General features: G+C 41.0%; 1 protein-coding gene across 4 annotated transcripts in view; it reads left to right on the top strand.

The window, feature by feature from the left end:
• lpin2 (lipin 2) overlaps positions 1 to 15,550 on the top strand; it is a 28,711-nt gene that overhangs the window by 8,670 nt on the left and 4,491 nt on the right. For all 4 annotated transcript variants that reach the window (XM_034130649.1, XM_034130647.1, XM_034130648.1 and 1 more), the window contains exons 3-18: positions 3,944 to 4,039; positions 5,382 to 5,743; positions 6,242 to 6,349; positions 6,445 to 6,571; positions 7,321 to 7,663; positions 7,753 to 7,852; positions 7,996 to 8,183; positions 8,625 to 8,718; positions 8,842 to 8,911; positions 9,015 to 9,107; positions 9,219 to 9,301; positions 9,629 to 9,776; positions 10,746 to 10,894; positions 12,141 to 12,227; positions 13,179 to 13,331; positions 15,072 to 15,186. In XM_034130649.1, coding sequence (XP_033986540.1) covers positions 3,944 to 4,039; positions 5,382 to 5,743; positions 6,242 to 6,349; positions 6,445 to 6,571; positions 7,321 to 7,663; positions 7,753 to 7,852; positions 7,996 to 8,183; positions 8,625 to 8,718; positions 8,842 to 8,911; positions 9,015 to 9,107; positions 9,219 to 9,301; positions 9,629 to 9,776; positions 10,746 to 10,894; positions 12,141 to 12,227; positions 13,179 to 13,331; positions 15,072 to 15,186 — 2,316 coding nt within the window. The remainder of the gene's footprint in view (positions 1 to 3,943; positions 4,040 to 5,381; positions 5,744 to 6,241; positions 6,350 to 6,444; positions 6,572 to 7,320; positions 7,664 to 7,752; positions 7,853 to 7,995; positions 8,184 to 8,624; positions 8,719 to 8,841; positions 8,912 to 9,014; positions 9,108 to 9,218; positions 9,302 to 9,628; positions 9,777 to 10,745; positions 10,895 to 12,140; positions 12,228 to 13,178; positions 13,332 to 15,071; positions 15,187 to 15,550) is intronic.

Here is a 15,550-nt window from a genome sequence, read left to right as displayed (position 1 = left end):
ATACTGACTCCTAAATTAAAGCCTGTACACCCTAAAAATATCTGTTTATCATCACATATTACAAAGAAAAGAAGGAAAACTAAGGAGTTAGGACTAGAGCAGGGGTCGGCAACCTTTTTGATATGAAGTGCCATTCAAATTTCTTTATTTTATCAACGTGCCGAGGGGGGGGGGGGGGTGAAGAGCTCGATGCTCGTGAACTGTCAACAGGAAGGCGGGGGGAGCCTCGCTGCGGGGAAGCAGTGTGTGGACCTGTCAGCACCTTACATTAGGGATGCTCCGATCGCCAATTTTGGGGCCGAACGCCGATCGCCGGAATCAGTATCGGCCGATACCCGATCGCCGATCCGATCGAGTGGGCGGGGTCTATGGGGATCTTCCATTTAAAGTGATGTTTAAAACTCAGTTAATGGGGCTCATTCACTGGCGCTTCCAGAAACGACAACCAACATAATTATTACATTCAAATGAAGTACATTATTCAAGTTTACATTAACTTGTGATAATAACACGGGAGAAATGAGAGGATAAGCGCTCTTTTCCTCTCTCCCCCTCTCTCTCTCTCTCCTCTCCCCCTCTCTCTCTCTCCTGACAGCCTGTCAGTATCTCATGCAGCTCACTGATCCAGTAATGTGTGACCCGACAGTGAAGAATAAATATATTTATAACTAGTTTAGCTTGTTCCAGAGGTAGATAAAATAGCTAAGTGTGTTAGGTCTAACTCGCTCACCGGTCCGTCACAGCGGTTGGAGCTGCAGGATTTCTGCTTCACACACATGTTGCATACCGCTATTTTATTGTCATTTTCAGACACCTTAAAATACTGCCAGACTGGTGAAGCCATTTTGGCGAGCTTGTTTTGACACACAGAGAAAAGTGTCATGTATTTTACGTCATGTGATCGGCTCTCCTGATCGGCCTTTATAGAGAGCACCGATCGATCGGAGCATCCCCAACTTACATGATGCCGAATTTAACAAACACATTTAAATAATTGGTTTAAACGGCATAATAATAAGGACGATCGTCCGTTCTGTGATTCTCCAGAACACACATGGCCAGTCCGCCCCTGTGTAGCATGTAATTTCGATGAAAGATGAGCAGATCGCCACTGGGCTTTCAACTAAAGACACAGCCACGCAAAAACTGCGGCATTTGTACAGCTCCTTAGGGGTACTGCAATTTGTGAAGTGCTTTCCTCTGTGGTGAAACGATCAGCACTGCACCACGGAGGTTATTGGTATGTTGAAACTGGTGACCTTACACTAAAAATACATGTTTGTTTATGTTGGTTGAAAAACACTTACCCATGTTTACGGAGGTCTTTTTTGTGTTTTAGCAAGCTAGACTTCAGATGTGTTTAGTATTCTTTGGATTTCTTTCACATTTCCAATTCAAGTTGTAAAGAAAATAATCAGTATGCATCACTGAAATAAATGTGAAGGTTTAGCAGTCAGGTTACCCATTATCATGTCATAGGGTTTCTACCAAAATGAAATGCATCAATGGCTCATCAATAAACCATTCAGGGAAATGTTTGGCTCTGTTTGCAGAACATAGATAGATAGTTGGATGTTCTCTTCTATTCTCTCTCCTTAAAAGTAGTTGTTACTATATGTTCTTGCCTGAAGACAAGATCCAATTAATCATGGTTCAGGAACAATGGTCCTATTTTTAGTGCTTAATTCTCACTTGAGAAAGCGACTCCTTTGTGTTGGCCTATTTGATGGGTGAGGTAGAGCAAGTTGAGCCGACTTTGGTAGTACATTTAATACATGTTTTATGTTTCAGTATTTATAAGCAACTGTGACGGAAAGAATATTGCTTTTATTTGACTTTTTAATGGTTATTTCATTTTATTTATTTGTTGTTCTTTTTTTGTAAGAAGGGACAGATAAAATACAATTTTCTTCTCCCGGTCCTTTCCACCATGCGCTTTAAAAATGTTTAATAAAAAAAACAGTATAAGTGTACATGTTTTGTTTTAAAATAACTGCCATGTGTGGAATAAACAAATAAATAAAGGTGAATATAGAAGTAAATATATTAAATGTAATAAATAAATGCAAACAACACAATAGAAAATGACAGCACACAATATCAACCTTAGGATGATAGGGCAGACAATAAATACTACTAATATTTTTGGTTATATTTTTAAATGACATTTATGATAAATAAAATGAAGGTCAATCAGTTCAATCATCTTATATATAAAAAAAAATCTTGGTAGTCAGTCAGTAATAAGTGATGGCTAGAATTCCACTGCATTCAAAATGTAATATTTCTTCTTCCATCCCATAAACGTTGAACTTTTCCATGACTTCTATTCTTAGAACAGTAACGGTGCGCCCTGACTTCATTAAAAGAAAGCCGGTTTACATGAATGTGAGTGGGTGATGATCTGCGGGGGTTGAATCTCTCTCACCAACTACCCAGAATGCTGATGGGCTCATAGGGAGGAATGAATGAGTTTCTATGGCAACAGCTCTACAACTTGAATGTGTGGGAGGGGGAGGAAACGTGAGGAAGAAGGCTTCGACAACAAGAGCTGTTGTGTAACAGTTGTGCACACGTTCCTGAGATAACTCATCAGATCCTCGAGGGCTGCTGCTAAATATATATGTTTTGGAGAAGTTACTGGACCAAATAGTGTTATGATATTTGTCCCTGACACGCAGATATTTAAACATTTACAGAGTGGGAATTAGGCTTTAGTTGCCAGCTAAAACTAATTAAATGTTGGCTGTGCGTGTACATTAGTCACTTCGGTTGGCAACCAGAAAAGTGATTTTTGATTCCAAGAACATTTGGGAAAAGAAGTAAAAAGAAAGTAGAAACTTCAAAATCTACATTGGCTGTCAGAGAAAAACAACTTGGTGGTACTATGGGTTAATTTCCAACATCTGCTGATCAGTTATCCAGCGTGGTGTTGGCAAATCCCCAACTCAGCCAAGTGAAGGTAACCTGTCCCCGGCTGTGAAAGGCTGAAGAGGACTGTCATTTATTCTGCCTCATTATTAATTGGGTATTGAAATTCTCACCGTACATAAATTGCCCTTAGCAACCCCGAGGATGTGAAATTAAATCTTGAGGCTGCTGAGAAACCACACCAGCAATAAAGAACATCAGCAAAGATACAACATGGATCACTAGAGCAAAATGAAAAACAGATTGGTAGATGTTGAGAATGAATATTAATGATTTGGTTTCAGGTTGTCAGACTGGGCTGATCATTAGTGAGTCACATTATTCCTCCACGAGTCTCTGCCAGACGTGATCTGGTTTTTGCTTTTGTGGTGTCAAGTTTCTGAATGGCCTCAAGTCAGCTGGGGGTTTGCCCGGCAAACATGAATGGCCCTGCTGGCAGGCTCAGAGCACCCATACATACATATAGTTATTGGGTTTTAGAAAGCCCCGGGAGAAAGATGGGGCTGTAAGCAGCTACAGGCTTTCTATGTGACCTGACATTGAATGCTGGAAGTACAGTAAAACATGACCTAATTAATTTTTTTACTTAATTAAAAAGGCATAATCAACACCCTTTACAGTGTCCTTGTTATGTTTTTCTTTTTTAAATCAGTTTATTTTGATATGCATTAGCTTGTCTTAAACTATTTTCGTTCCCTTATCCTCGAATTATTCCCCAAGAAGCTCTGATCAGATCCTCTTTATGGTCCTGTTGGGTCCAAGGAATTTCGAAAAAACGCTTTTATGTGTCTGGCTCCTTCTGATGGTTCTTTGTCATCATTATGCTTGTTAAAACATGTTCTGTTATCTAATCTTTAAACAAATGGTCTATGTTTTCTGTAACCTTATCATAATTCCTTTTTTATAGATGGATTATTTTAGTTTTGAACGTGTCTAGTCTATGGTTGTAACTCTTCTACTGTTTGATTGTTCTTTTTGTTTGTTTGACTTAACTTTTGCTTAATTCTTCCAGATTGACATCGAAGTGAATGGAGAGCCAGTAGAGCTGCACATGAAGCTTGGGGACAACGGAGAGGCCTTTTTTGTAAAGGAGGCCGAGGAACTGAATGTGAGCATACAAACACATACTCAGATTAATTAACACCATTCGGAAAAATGAAATTAAATAGAAATGCTGTTGCAGGTTAACAACACAACATTTCATTTGGATGCCTTTGTTCTGTATAATTCATAGAAGCTAAACTATTTATTATACATCATGCCAAATTTTTGTTGTGTTATAGTAGACACCTTTTTAGTATGAGACTGTCTTGTGTTTCAGCCTGGAAGCCAATGTCATTCTCCTTTGACATACTATTCAGTGAAATGTTAAATCAATACCGTAACAGATTATTTTGAGAAAAGTCCACACTTAGGCCCCAGCCACACGAGGACGATAACGGTCGTATCCGCTACAGTTCTCTATCATATAGACGGTTCGGCCACATGAGGCCGACATGGAAACGCATAAAATGATAACGATAACGGGTCCCAAGGTGGGTAGATCTGCTAACGAAACGGCTCCGTGTTTACGCCTATACGATCATTTCCTGATAACGATGACGCAATAGCCCCGCCTCTCCCCACCTCTCCTGCTCAGAGATCAGCTGCTGGGCTGTCAGAAGAGGGGGAGGAAAAGAGAGGCTCCGTCCTCCGTGTATTATTCTTATATTCTTATATAGAGTCGTTATCAATTTGTTTTAAAGCTCAATAAATAACAAAGAAAAGACCTCTGACCGGCACTTTTCTAATTTTGTCCGGAAGATTTAAACTTTAACGGACATGTTGACCGGCGAAAAAAAATCTAACTGAAACTCTGCTGCACGGTTCCGTCGTCCCTTGGAAGAGGCGGAGAGGTGGGTGTTAGGAGCAAACGCTTGCCTCGGGGAGGGAGAAAAAGAGCCAGAGCGTCCACAGCGGAGAATAAACAGAAGGGCAACCATGGCAACCATGGCAACCATGCGCGGGAAGTCTTCTTTGTTGCTTTTGTGGCAGGACTACAGTGCCACTTACAAGCCCGGCATATGTACTACAGCGTCTCCAGCGCTTTCGAGCAGTCTCGTGTGAACGGACACGTTTCTGGTGCCTATTGCGTGTGGACGGAAGACTTTTTTGATATCGATTTCGGTCCGTTTGCGTTATCGTCCTCGTGTGGCTCCAGCCTTAGAAAACAGCCCTTCCAGTTTCAGCATGGAAAACAGAAACGCCTTAACGCCTTCAGGGACGTGCAAGTGTGAGGAAGTGTTTTTTTGAGGAAATAATTGCACCACTGTTTTGTAGTTGCTACGTCTGACAGTTGACCTGTACCAGCCAATAGGAATCCTTAATGCTGCTTTTGTTTACACTTGTTTACATCTATCTTAAGCCCCAAGTTCTCCTATTTGTCATAATTCTCCTCGATGCCTCCACAGATTGTCCCCGCCCACCTGGCCACCTCCCCGATCCCCACGGAGAGTCACCTGTTCTGGATCTCGGAGGTGGAGCACAGAGCCCCAAAAGGTCTGGAGGATGACCCCGCAGACCCAGAAGACCCCCCCGAGCCTCCTGCTCCGAGCACCGGGTCCACAAAAAAGAAGAAGAAACGGAGGAAGAAGCACAAAGGAGACCCCCGAAGAGAGGAGCTGACCCCGCCCATGTCGGTCACCACTGGAAACGCTATCGCTGCTAACATACCTGCTGCTACGACTGCTGCTATGTCCAGCGCTGGGCAAAATGAGGAGATCTTTGAGATGGACCTGAGCTCTGACGAGGGGGGATCAGCACATGTCTCAAGGTAGGTTCAGGGTCAATGCTCACTGTTATAGAAGAGTTGATTATTATATTTGTGCTTCACCTAGTGTAAAACATGTCAGATATCATTTAATGTAGTCTTAGTCCTGTGTCTAATGTCTTTGTTAGCTATCATAATCCACTTTATCCTTTTATGTTGTCTTTTTTAATCAAGTTGACAAGAATTCTAGGCAGATTTAAGTCTTCTTAGTCAAAGAACACCCTTAGTATTTGGTATAGTTTTAGTGAAAATGGTTGACATTTTAGTCCTCAGATTATATCGGGCAATCTGTCTTTGCAAAAATATCTGTTTGTTCTTTTTCTCCCAAGCCTTATCTTTGTCCTTTTTAACTTTATCTTAAGTACTCAGTACTCTGAGTCCCGTGCTCATTGTGTGCTGTCGCTGTAGACTATATATAACTTAGATAAAAAGGTTATTCACTCACATAGTTCATTTAGTCATAGTGTTTGTTCACCAAATTAACACTGGTTTCCCCTTTAGGTCACCTTCACTGTCCACAATGCGAGACATTGACCCCAAACTACCTGCAGCCAGACACAACATTGATGGTTATCCGCTGTCTGATGGGGACTGGCCGTCACATGACAGGTATGTATTGATGTGAACAGAGCCTCAGCCAGGGCGTGGCAGAGAAACAGCCTCTATCTCACTGACTGTTTGCATTTGTTCATCTATCCCATCAGTCATGGCTTGTCTCAGGCCTTTTCCCCAAAGAGTGACTCTGAGCTGATGGTCCGGCCCTCAGAGAGCATGCTCAGAGCCGAGTCCCACATGCAGTGGACCTGGGGGGAGCTCCCAGAAACCACCAGGGTAAGCGTCTCTCTCCACTAACATCAGGTCTCATTCACCAGCCAGAAATGCTTTGTTAAGAACCCATATTTTACAGTTTTAATGAAGATTAAGACATTTAACAATGTTTTTTTTTATTTGGAATTCTTTCTTGCACAAACATTTAATTTTACAGTTGTATAATATTTGTAGAATTGACATTACAATAACTTTTTATCATTAATATTATTTGTCCTAATTATTTTACAAAGCATTATGGTATTTAATTATAAATTAACACCAAACTCTTTAATTCACTTCAATTATGTTAATTGGGAATTGCTCATCCCATTTCAGTGATCAAACCTTTTGTATTGTACTTCATCTCATTTATTTTATTGTATATCCACTGCGGCGGCTACTATGATGGCGTTCACATCCTGCAGAATTACTGAGGTGTTTTTAATGATGTTTGGAGACCAGCACTCCACCCTCCTAAAGGATTCTGTTGTGGCATTTCTTTGTGTGTGTGTGCGGACGGTTTCATGCCCTTTTTATATCTATTTTTAGAGCTGCCGTTTTCTAATTATTATCAGCTTGAATATGCTTTCAAGTTACAGTGACACTGGGATGCATCATTATAACAAGTCATGAATCTGATGTATACTTTTATGAGGAACAAATGAAGGAAAAGACTTATGAAGATATTGGTGAATGAGGCTTATTCAGAGGTACATATTTCTCAGTGTCCCCTCCTTTTAGTAACTTTCTTTCCCATATCAAAAATCCAGGTCCCCAAGAAGGAGAAAGCAGAACTACTAAAAACAGTGAGGATCACCCCATCAGAGAGCACCCACTTCCGGGTCATCCTCAGCTCTGAGGCCATGGAGGATGACTCTGAGATTGAAAGGGGAGACGCGTCCTCCTCCTCCTCCTCAGTGTGTACCATCGTCAAACCCGAGCCACGGACCCCCATCACCACTTTAACACCCGTGATGCCTCTGGAATCCATCGACATCATAACCTCTGAGAGTCCCCTGACCCCCACAGATCCTCTGGATGTCCTCCCACCCAATGTGGCAACTTCCACCCCTTCCAACAGCCAACTGAGCGACTCGCCCTCTAAGAAGAAAGGTACACCATGGTGGTTACCATTTCCCTTTTTTCAATTGTCTCCCAGTTAGTTCTGATGAACTGATAAATACTTCTGTTGTTGATCCAAGGTGTCCCAAAGAGGAGCCAGCATCAGGGTCCTGAGGATATCTACCTAGATGACCTGAATGTACTTGAACCTGATGTTGCTGCACGATATTTCCCTAAGAGGTGGGGTTATTTTAGAAACACCTAATTAACGTCACTGCATGACCTGTTTTTAATTAACGTGGTTTATTCTAAAATTAAATGGAGTATAAATATTCTTCCCCTTGACCAGCACATTGATGTTTTGTACTCGTGTGTTGCTGCAGTGAGTCTGAGGCAGCTACAAAGCTGTGGATGGACTCTGAGATGCACTCCGGCTCTCAGTCTCCTCAGTCGGTGGGCAGCGCGGCGGCTGACAGCGGCACAGAGTGTCTTTCTGACTCAGCGAGTGACCTCCCCGACGTCACTCTTTCTCTGTGTGGAGGCCTCACAGAAAATGCTGAAATATCCAAAGGTACACCAGAATAGCACTCATAAAAAATGTACATGAAAGTGCACTTAGTAGTTTTATGCTGGGTAGGAAGTTGACCTCAGTGAGTAGAAGACACTACATTCATTATGTAACATTGGAATTTCCCACTGTATTTGCGTCACTAGAATGCCTCCAGCCACAAATCTTCTTTCTATGTGTAACATTAACAATGATTGCACCAACATTTCCCTTTGAGCCCACAAGGATTTATTTCACTGGGGTTGAATCCCAAAAGTAAATTGTCTCTTGAGTCTTATACTTCCTGCTGGAAGTGTTTCTTAGAAGCCCTTAACTAATGTGGCAGATGGAAGAAAACATCTCTGACCTTTTTCTGTGGCTCTAAGTAAGATGATATGTCTCTCCACCACTGACCTTTTCATCTGCTGTCTATAATTAATGTTCCTCTCCCTTCTGTGTTTGCAGAGAGGTTCATGGAGCATATCATCATCTATAGTGAATTTGCTGAAAGTCCAGCAATTATCGATAACCCCAACCTGGTAGTAAAAATAGGAAATAGGTAAGAAAACATTTATTTCACACGTAAAATGTACTAGATATCTTAAGTATTATTATAAATAATATTAAAAGTTCATGTCCTATATAAATATTGAACAACACTTAATTGTTTCTGCTTTTTCAGATATTATAACTGGACATTAGCTGCACCCTTGATTCTGAGTCTACAAGCATTTCAGAAGAACTTACCAAAGGTACTGTGATCCCTGTATTCAGTTCAATATATTGTCATTACCAATGGATTATTATAAATCTGCAACTTGCTCCTCGCTAACGGTCTTTATTGGTTTATCCCAGGCTACAGAGGAGGCTTGGATGAAGGAGAAAATGCCAAAGAAGTCGGGCCGCTGGTGGTTCTGGAGAAAAAGGGCAGACAGTTCAATCAAGCAGGTGTGTAATGCTTTCAAAAACAAAACTTGCACTGCAGAAAGACACATCCATAAGTACAGTTTTTTTTTTTTAATATTAACTTTATGTCCTCTGATATTTTAATTCTTCCAGTCGGAGACTAAGCTTGAAACAAAGGAGGACTCTCATCTGGAGGAAGAAGGAGCCTCCATGTCTCAGGAGAAACTGCCCCTGCCGTAAGTGGAACCAAAGGTTTATTGTTACTCAGTCAAGTGAGTTCAATGACTTGATGAACTCCAGCATGAGATTGTAAAAAAACATCCACAGTTTTATAAATCAGTTTTATGACAAGTCGTCATGATCACGTTGTATTGTGCGACATTGCATTTTAATCTGCTTCAAATCTTAAACAGTTTAGAAGTTGCAAAATAGTTAAGTAGGATCAAAGCATGCATTTTGTTTACACTTAGAGTAGACAGAGTGGTTATTTCACCCACAGCCAACATGTTTTAAAGCTACATATAGATGCAGGAATTTGATAACGCAAATTGTTTTTCCTGCAGGCCTAAAGCCGGAGACTCCTCTAGTGATGAAGAGGCCAAGGAGGTGAGCGCTGCTTCCTGTCAGGAGAGACTGCAGCCAGTCGATGTTCAGCACCACCCGAGCCCCCCCACTTACAGGAAGTCACTACGCCTGTCCTCTGACCAGATAGTGAGTACATTCTTACACAAGTGTTTTCCTTCCTCAAAATCACTGCGTCAACTTCTTTAAAAGTATAGCGCCCTACTGCTTAACTATTTTATAATATTATTATCCCTCTGAATCTCAACACCCTACCAGCGGCTTTGAAATAATTATAGTACACCATTTTCCAGAACTAGAAACTTTCAAAATTGTTAAAATTATTGTCAGGTCATGTAGCACACACATTAAATGTGTGTCCTCCCAGCGCAACTGCTAGGCCTTAAAAGACTTGGCTGTGGGCCAAGAGTCATGTGACACAAAGTCAGTGAAGCCTCTGAAATGTAGGCTGTTTACTCAGAGCAGAGAGGAGAGTTCAAAAGTGATTGTAAAAACAAGAATAGTTCAATACCTATTGTATGTGGAGCCCTAATTTTCGCGAACACTGTTAACACCTCTTGGCACTTTGAAAAAAGTATTAATTAGAGATTACATTTTTAGCAAAAGCGATTATTAACATAGATTAAAAGTGTGTCCTTTTTTACTTTTTATGTATAAGTTTGTAACTGTTTGAGTTCCATACTTCGAGCCATGATTGTTGTATTTCCTTAAAGTTGCAGTGTTAATTCATTAGGCCACAGAGAGTACAATGTGACGGCGCTCTAAAACTGCTTTGGGTTCAGAGGGTTCAATTGTTCTTTATATTGAATTCCTCTCCCTTGTATCTGGTTTTCAGAAAAGGTGATTGATTATTAACTGAAGTGTAGAGTACTGGATGAGATAAATGGTTTATTTAGAAGTTTAGAGCTCCCCCTGCTGCCTCTCTTTGACCTGCAAAGTGTTTGTTCTGCTTCCAGTCTGTAGGGGGCTCTAAAGACCTGTCAACGTTGATTGTACTGTGGCAAACAAATCATACTGGGGAGAAATGTCTGCACTGTTGGGGACACAGAAAATGAAATTGCCTCCAGATGCCTTTCACTGTCTTCCTTGTGTTTCCAGGCCAGTCTGAAACTGAAGGAGGGACCTAACGATGTGATGTTCAGCATCACCACCCAGTACCAGGGCACATGCCGCTGCGAGGGCACCATCTATCTGTGGAACTGGGACGATAAAGTCATTATCTCTGACATCGATGGCACCATCACCAAGTACGTACCGCACAACAACAGTTTCATAACTCCTCTAATCAGAGTAACAATGCTGCACTTCAATTAGGCGGTATTCACATTTTATGAACCTGCATAGCACATTAATTTACATGTAATTACTGCACTCAAATGTGAGACAAACTAGGTTTTAGTGAAATTAACAAAACAACAAGTCTAACATCTTTACATATTCTGATTTAAGGGCAGTAATGAACAACTCAGTAATTTACTGCACTATATTGTCTTAGGCTTTTCAGTTTTCCACTCTCATCCTGATGAGATGTTCTTAACTTTTACCACAAATGTATTAAGCATGTGACTTAAGATTTAGAGTATCACCCTGTGCTACTTTTGTATCAGCCTTTCTACACATTGTGAAGTATTTATTGTCAAAAGACATATATATGTAAGCATGAAAAAAGATAACTGTGTGTAAGGCACCATCTGTGGAGGTGCAATGCTATTTAAAGCTACAAATTGAACACCTGTATAAGGCTTGTTATTTGACTAGTGTGATCACTGCAGATGGAGACAAGGAGGTGAACGACAGTGCGTAACATTAAATCGTTTTGATGATTAAATGAAAGAAAGAAAGGTTAAATAAGTTAAGCATTTAATTTCCCCTCTTAGACATATTTTTCAAGCAATTTTATTGCCACGGACAAATTAAAGTCCTTCTCAAACAGCCGTTATTAAGTCCGTAATCCACGTTGAGTTATGTTAACCTTTTTAATTATCTTGAAGCTCGCTCAATCTTTTGACGCAGGTCTGATATCGCCCACTCTGTGAGGTTTATAGGTGGTCAACATCAAACAGGTCTAGATTGACTGAGACTTATTATCTGTGTGACCCTTTGGGCCGACCTGTGACATGTGGCTCTCTTTGAGTAATAGAGGGAAGAGCACAGGGACTATAATGAGCCCATTTACATTTCAGTCTGTAAGCACACACGGCCATAAGCTGCGGCTGAGACAGTGCCTGCCCTATGGGCCAGTAATCCTCATTAGTGGGGAACAGTCCATAATGTTCTCTGGGTATGATGGAATATATAAAGTCGTTATGTGACCTTCTGTGAACGGTCTTAAGCACCAATCTGCTTTTCCTGGTCTGCTTTGTCACGCTCAAATTTCTCTGACTTTTACTCTACATCTGCTACGTTTTGCAGCCTTGTTCTCAGTGATGTAGGACGGGAATATCTCCGTGTTTGTGTGACTAATATCGAAATGTGTTTGTTTGAATGATTAAGGTCAGACGTGTTTGGACAGATCCTGCCACAGTTGGGGAAGGACTGGACCCACCAGGGCATTGCCAAGCTCTACCACTCAGTAGCTGAGTAAGTGCGCAACAACAACAACACTGATTAATCACAGAGGAGCGATGAGTGGTCGGTCAGTGGTTAGCACTGTCCGGCTTTGATTCCATATAGTCTCTCTATGGACATGATATTACCTCCCTGTGTTTGCGTGGGGGGGTTTTAAGGGTGATGACTCAGGGAGTTCAACTTTATTCCACACAGAGATATTTTAGATACTAAAAAGATGGAACTCCATGTCAGTGTTTGACTTTTCTCGTTGTAGTTTCTTTGTGAGTTAAAAAAAAACATGACCTTAACCTGTCCTCAATGCTTGAGTCATGCAGACAAAAGAAACTGGAAGCACACAAAATAGGTTGTGACCTAAGTAGGAATAGTATATAGAAGAAACACTTGAATTGATTCGGTATTACTGCAGGGCGGCATGTGTGACGTCAGCTTAGTTAAATTATTGAAGGAAAAGGTACAATGAAAGTTTAAGCCAATATTGGGCTGTTTGCCTTATGGTTTAAAGAGAATAACTAATGTTTAAAAGAAACGTTTAGACAAGAATGAAATTAAATATTTAAAACCCAATTACCCTTATCAACCTACATCCCACATTGAAAAAGCACGTTGCATTAACTTACAGGTGTTATAAATGGCATCCTTTGCTTTCGGCTACTTTCTGCCAGAAGTATCATTCAAATTCATATATATTCATAAAGAAAGTCCACTATTAAAATGTTCGATTTTTTAATTAAATTGTGCTAAATTCCCGATCTGGACTGTCCTGGAGATTTTACGGAAAGTAGTTGTCTAATGGCAATCAGCTGGAATAGCTAATGGATCGATGGTACAGTATGACATCAGCAGCACATTATGAAAGCATGTGATCTTATTAAAGTGCTATTCTTAGTAATGGCTAATGATGGTTGTGATATTGAGCTGTACGTGAACAACTGTTAATGAGCACCGTCTCCTAATTGACAGGAACGGCTACAAGTTCCTGTACTGCTCAGCGCGAGCTATCGGTATGGCGGACATGACACGAGGTTACCTGCAGTGGGTCAATGACGGAGGCACCATTCTCCCCCGGGGACCCCTCATGCTGTCTCCCAGCAGCCTCTTCTCCGCCTTCCACAGGTACGAGAGCATTCAGTATTAATGACTACCAGTTTCAGTTTCATCAAGACAAATCTGTCTTATCCTGAAGTCATCTCATACATTAAATCCCCCTTATTACAAATCTTCACTTTCAGAGTGCAATCCTTTTTGTCAGCAAACTCAGTTTCATATTAAGTTTCTCAGACTCCAAATCTTCTCTAAATCCTTATTCATTATAATAAGCCGGAGGTGTTAAGGCCACAGAAAACTCAAACTGAATGTGAAGCTCAGAAGGTGTTAACCGTGTCGGTAACCTTGCCATCAGCCCCTAGTAAGATATTCATATTCAAAATCTTCTTGTTATGCCTTCACTTCCTTTTAAATCTTTATTTCTGGTTGCCACCGTCGGCTTTACACTTTACTCACAGACGGAGACAGCCGCCATGCAATGCCCTTGGTGGACAATTGACATGTTTATTAAAACTAGCATCTAGCTGGGAATAACTAATTATAGTGGTACTGTACTTCAAAGAAAGGATTTTTGTATTAATAGCACAAATTATCTAGGAGATTATGCCAAAATATATCTCAGAATATAACTACATTTTATGTGATAAAATGTGTTGATGTCAATTTAATTAAAATACCATAACACTACGCATAAGGTGGCAGATGTAGCTTTGCACGTGCATGATTGTCATTCACTGAATAAAAGTGCCTATCTGCTATCCTCTGGCTTGAATACCGAATACACACACACACACACACACACACACACACACACACACACACACACACACACACACACACACACACACACACACACACACACACACACACACACACAGGCCTTGTTATGGGCCCCTTGACATTATCATGAATGGAACATGACCAAAGCGGGTGTGCTGTACTCGTGCTGTGTCAAAGGTCAGCATAGTAAACAAACTTATATCTGTATCTTACATCGTTTCAGTGGGATTCCTCTTTGACCTTTACCGTGTACATCATGGTTACTGTGTCACAATGGCAACCTACAGCATGTGGAGTTGTATGTCTTAGTTGCACTTATTTGCATTATTGACATGCCCTCCTCAATTTAATTAGCATATAACAGAGACCTCCCTACCATCCTAGCATTTGGACCTCCGTACCTCATTTACATAGTGCTGTATTCCATCAAGACAAGTTGTCTAAGATATATTTTTTCAAATTCAGAGACAAGGAGTGAATGCCAAGTGAAGCAGAAAATCTGTTACTGGACGTCTGGACTTAATCGAAATCTGGGCAAGGCTACTTTTGTAGAACTGACTACATAAAAGATAAACAGATGGGTGTAATAAAAGTGAACTAATCAAATTAATTATTTTAACTGATTTGATTTGTGTATTTCACATGTATACCTCCTCTTAAAGCAAATTATAATCTTAAAATATCCATCAATCAAATTGTATTAATTTAGCCCAATTTAACACATTTCTCAGGGGGCTTTACAGTGTCTACAGCAAACAACATCCTCTGCCCTTAGACCCTTGCAGTATACAAAGAAAACCCCCACAGTTAATGGGGAAAAGATGGGAGAATGTGTTACAAGTGTCATGTGTATTGACTAATGGTACTACCAATCCATTTGAAACACAGACATAGACAATCCATTATCTAAAGAAAAAAGGATTGGGAGAAACCGAACGTGTATTTGCGAAAGTTAACTCTCGTTCAGACTTGACCCACAGTAAGGACGTGCGTATGAGTCGCTCTAATCAAACTGCCTGTTTCCTGCAGGGAGGTGATTGAGAAGAAACCAGAGATCTTCAAGATTGAATGCCTTACAGATATCAAGAACCTGTTCCAGCATAACAAGCAGCCATTCCACGCCGCCTTTGGGAATCGAGCTAATGTGAGTTAATGAGTGTTTGAAGATGTCAGACTCCCAGACATTAACGCTTTTACATGTCAAAGAGCCGTGTTTTTTTCCAGAAGTCTAGGCAGACGTGATGTATTTGCAATATCAACATGACACGTTGGCTATCAATTAGAGACACAAACATATGAAATCAGTCCTGGGCTGAACCTGGGCTGAGGTCACTGGCGGAGTTTGGTCCCATGAGGCACCGTCTGTGGAGAGAGAGCTCCCGCCGGGCACAGCGCACCATCTTCAGCTGCACAAACACCAACACCCAGATGAAGCACTGCGTCGGCCATCAGACCCTCTGTCTGGCCCTAACGCTCGCCAAAGAAAAGAAAAGAAAACCAACAAACAC

This window comes from Trematomus bernacchii, unplaced genomic scaffold (assembly GCF_902827165.1).
Source record: "Trematomus bernacchii unplaced genomic scaffold, fTreBer1.1, whole genome shotgun sequence".
Lineage (NCBI taxonomy): Eukaryota > Metazoa > Chordata > Actinopteri > Perciformes > Nototheniidae > Trematomus > Trematomus bernacchii.
This window is presented reverse-complemented; position numbering and strand designations above follow the sequence as displayed.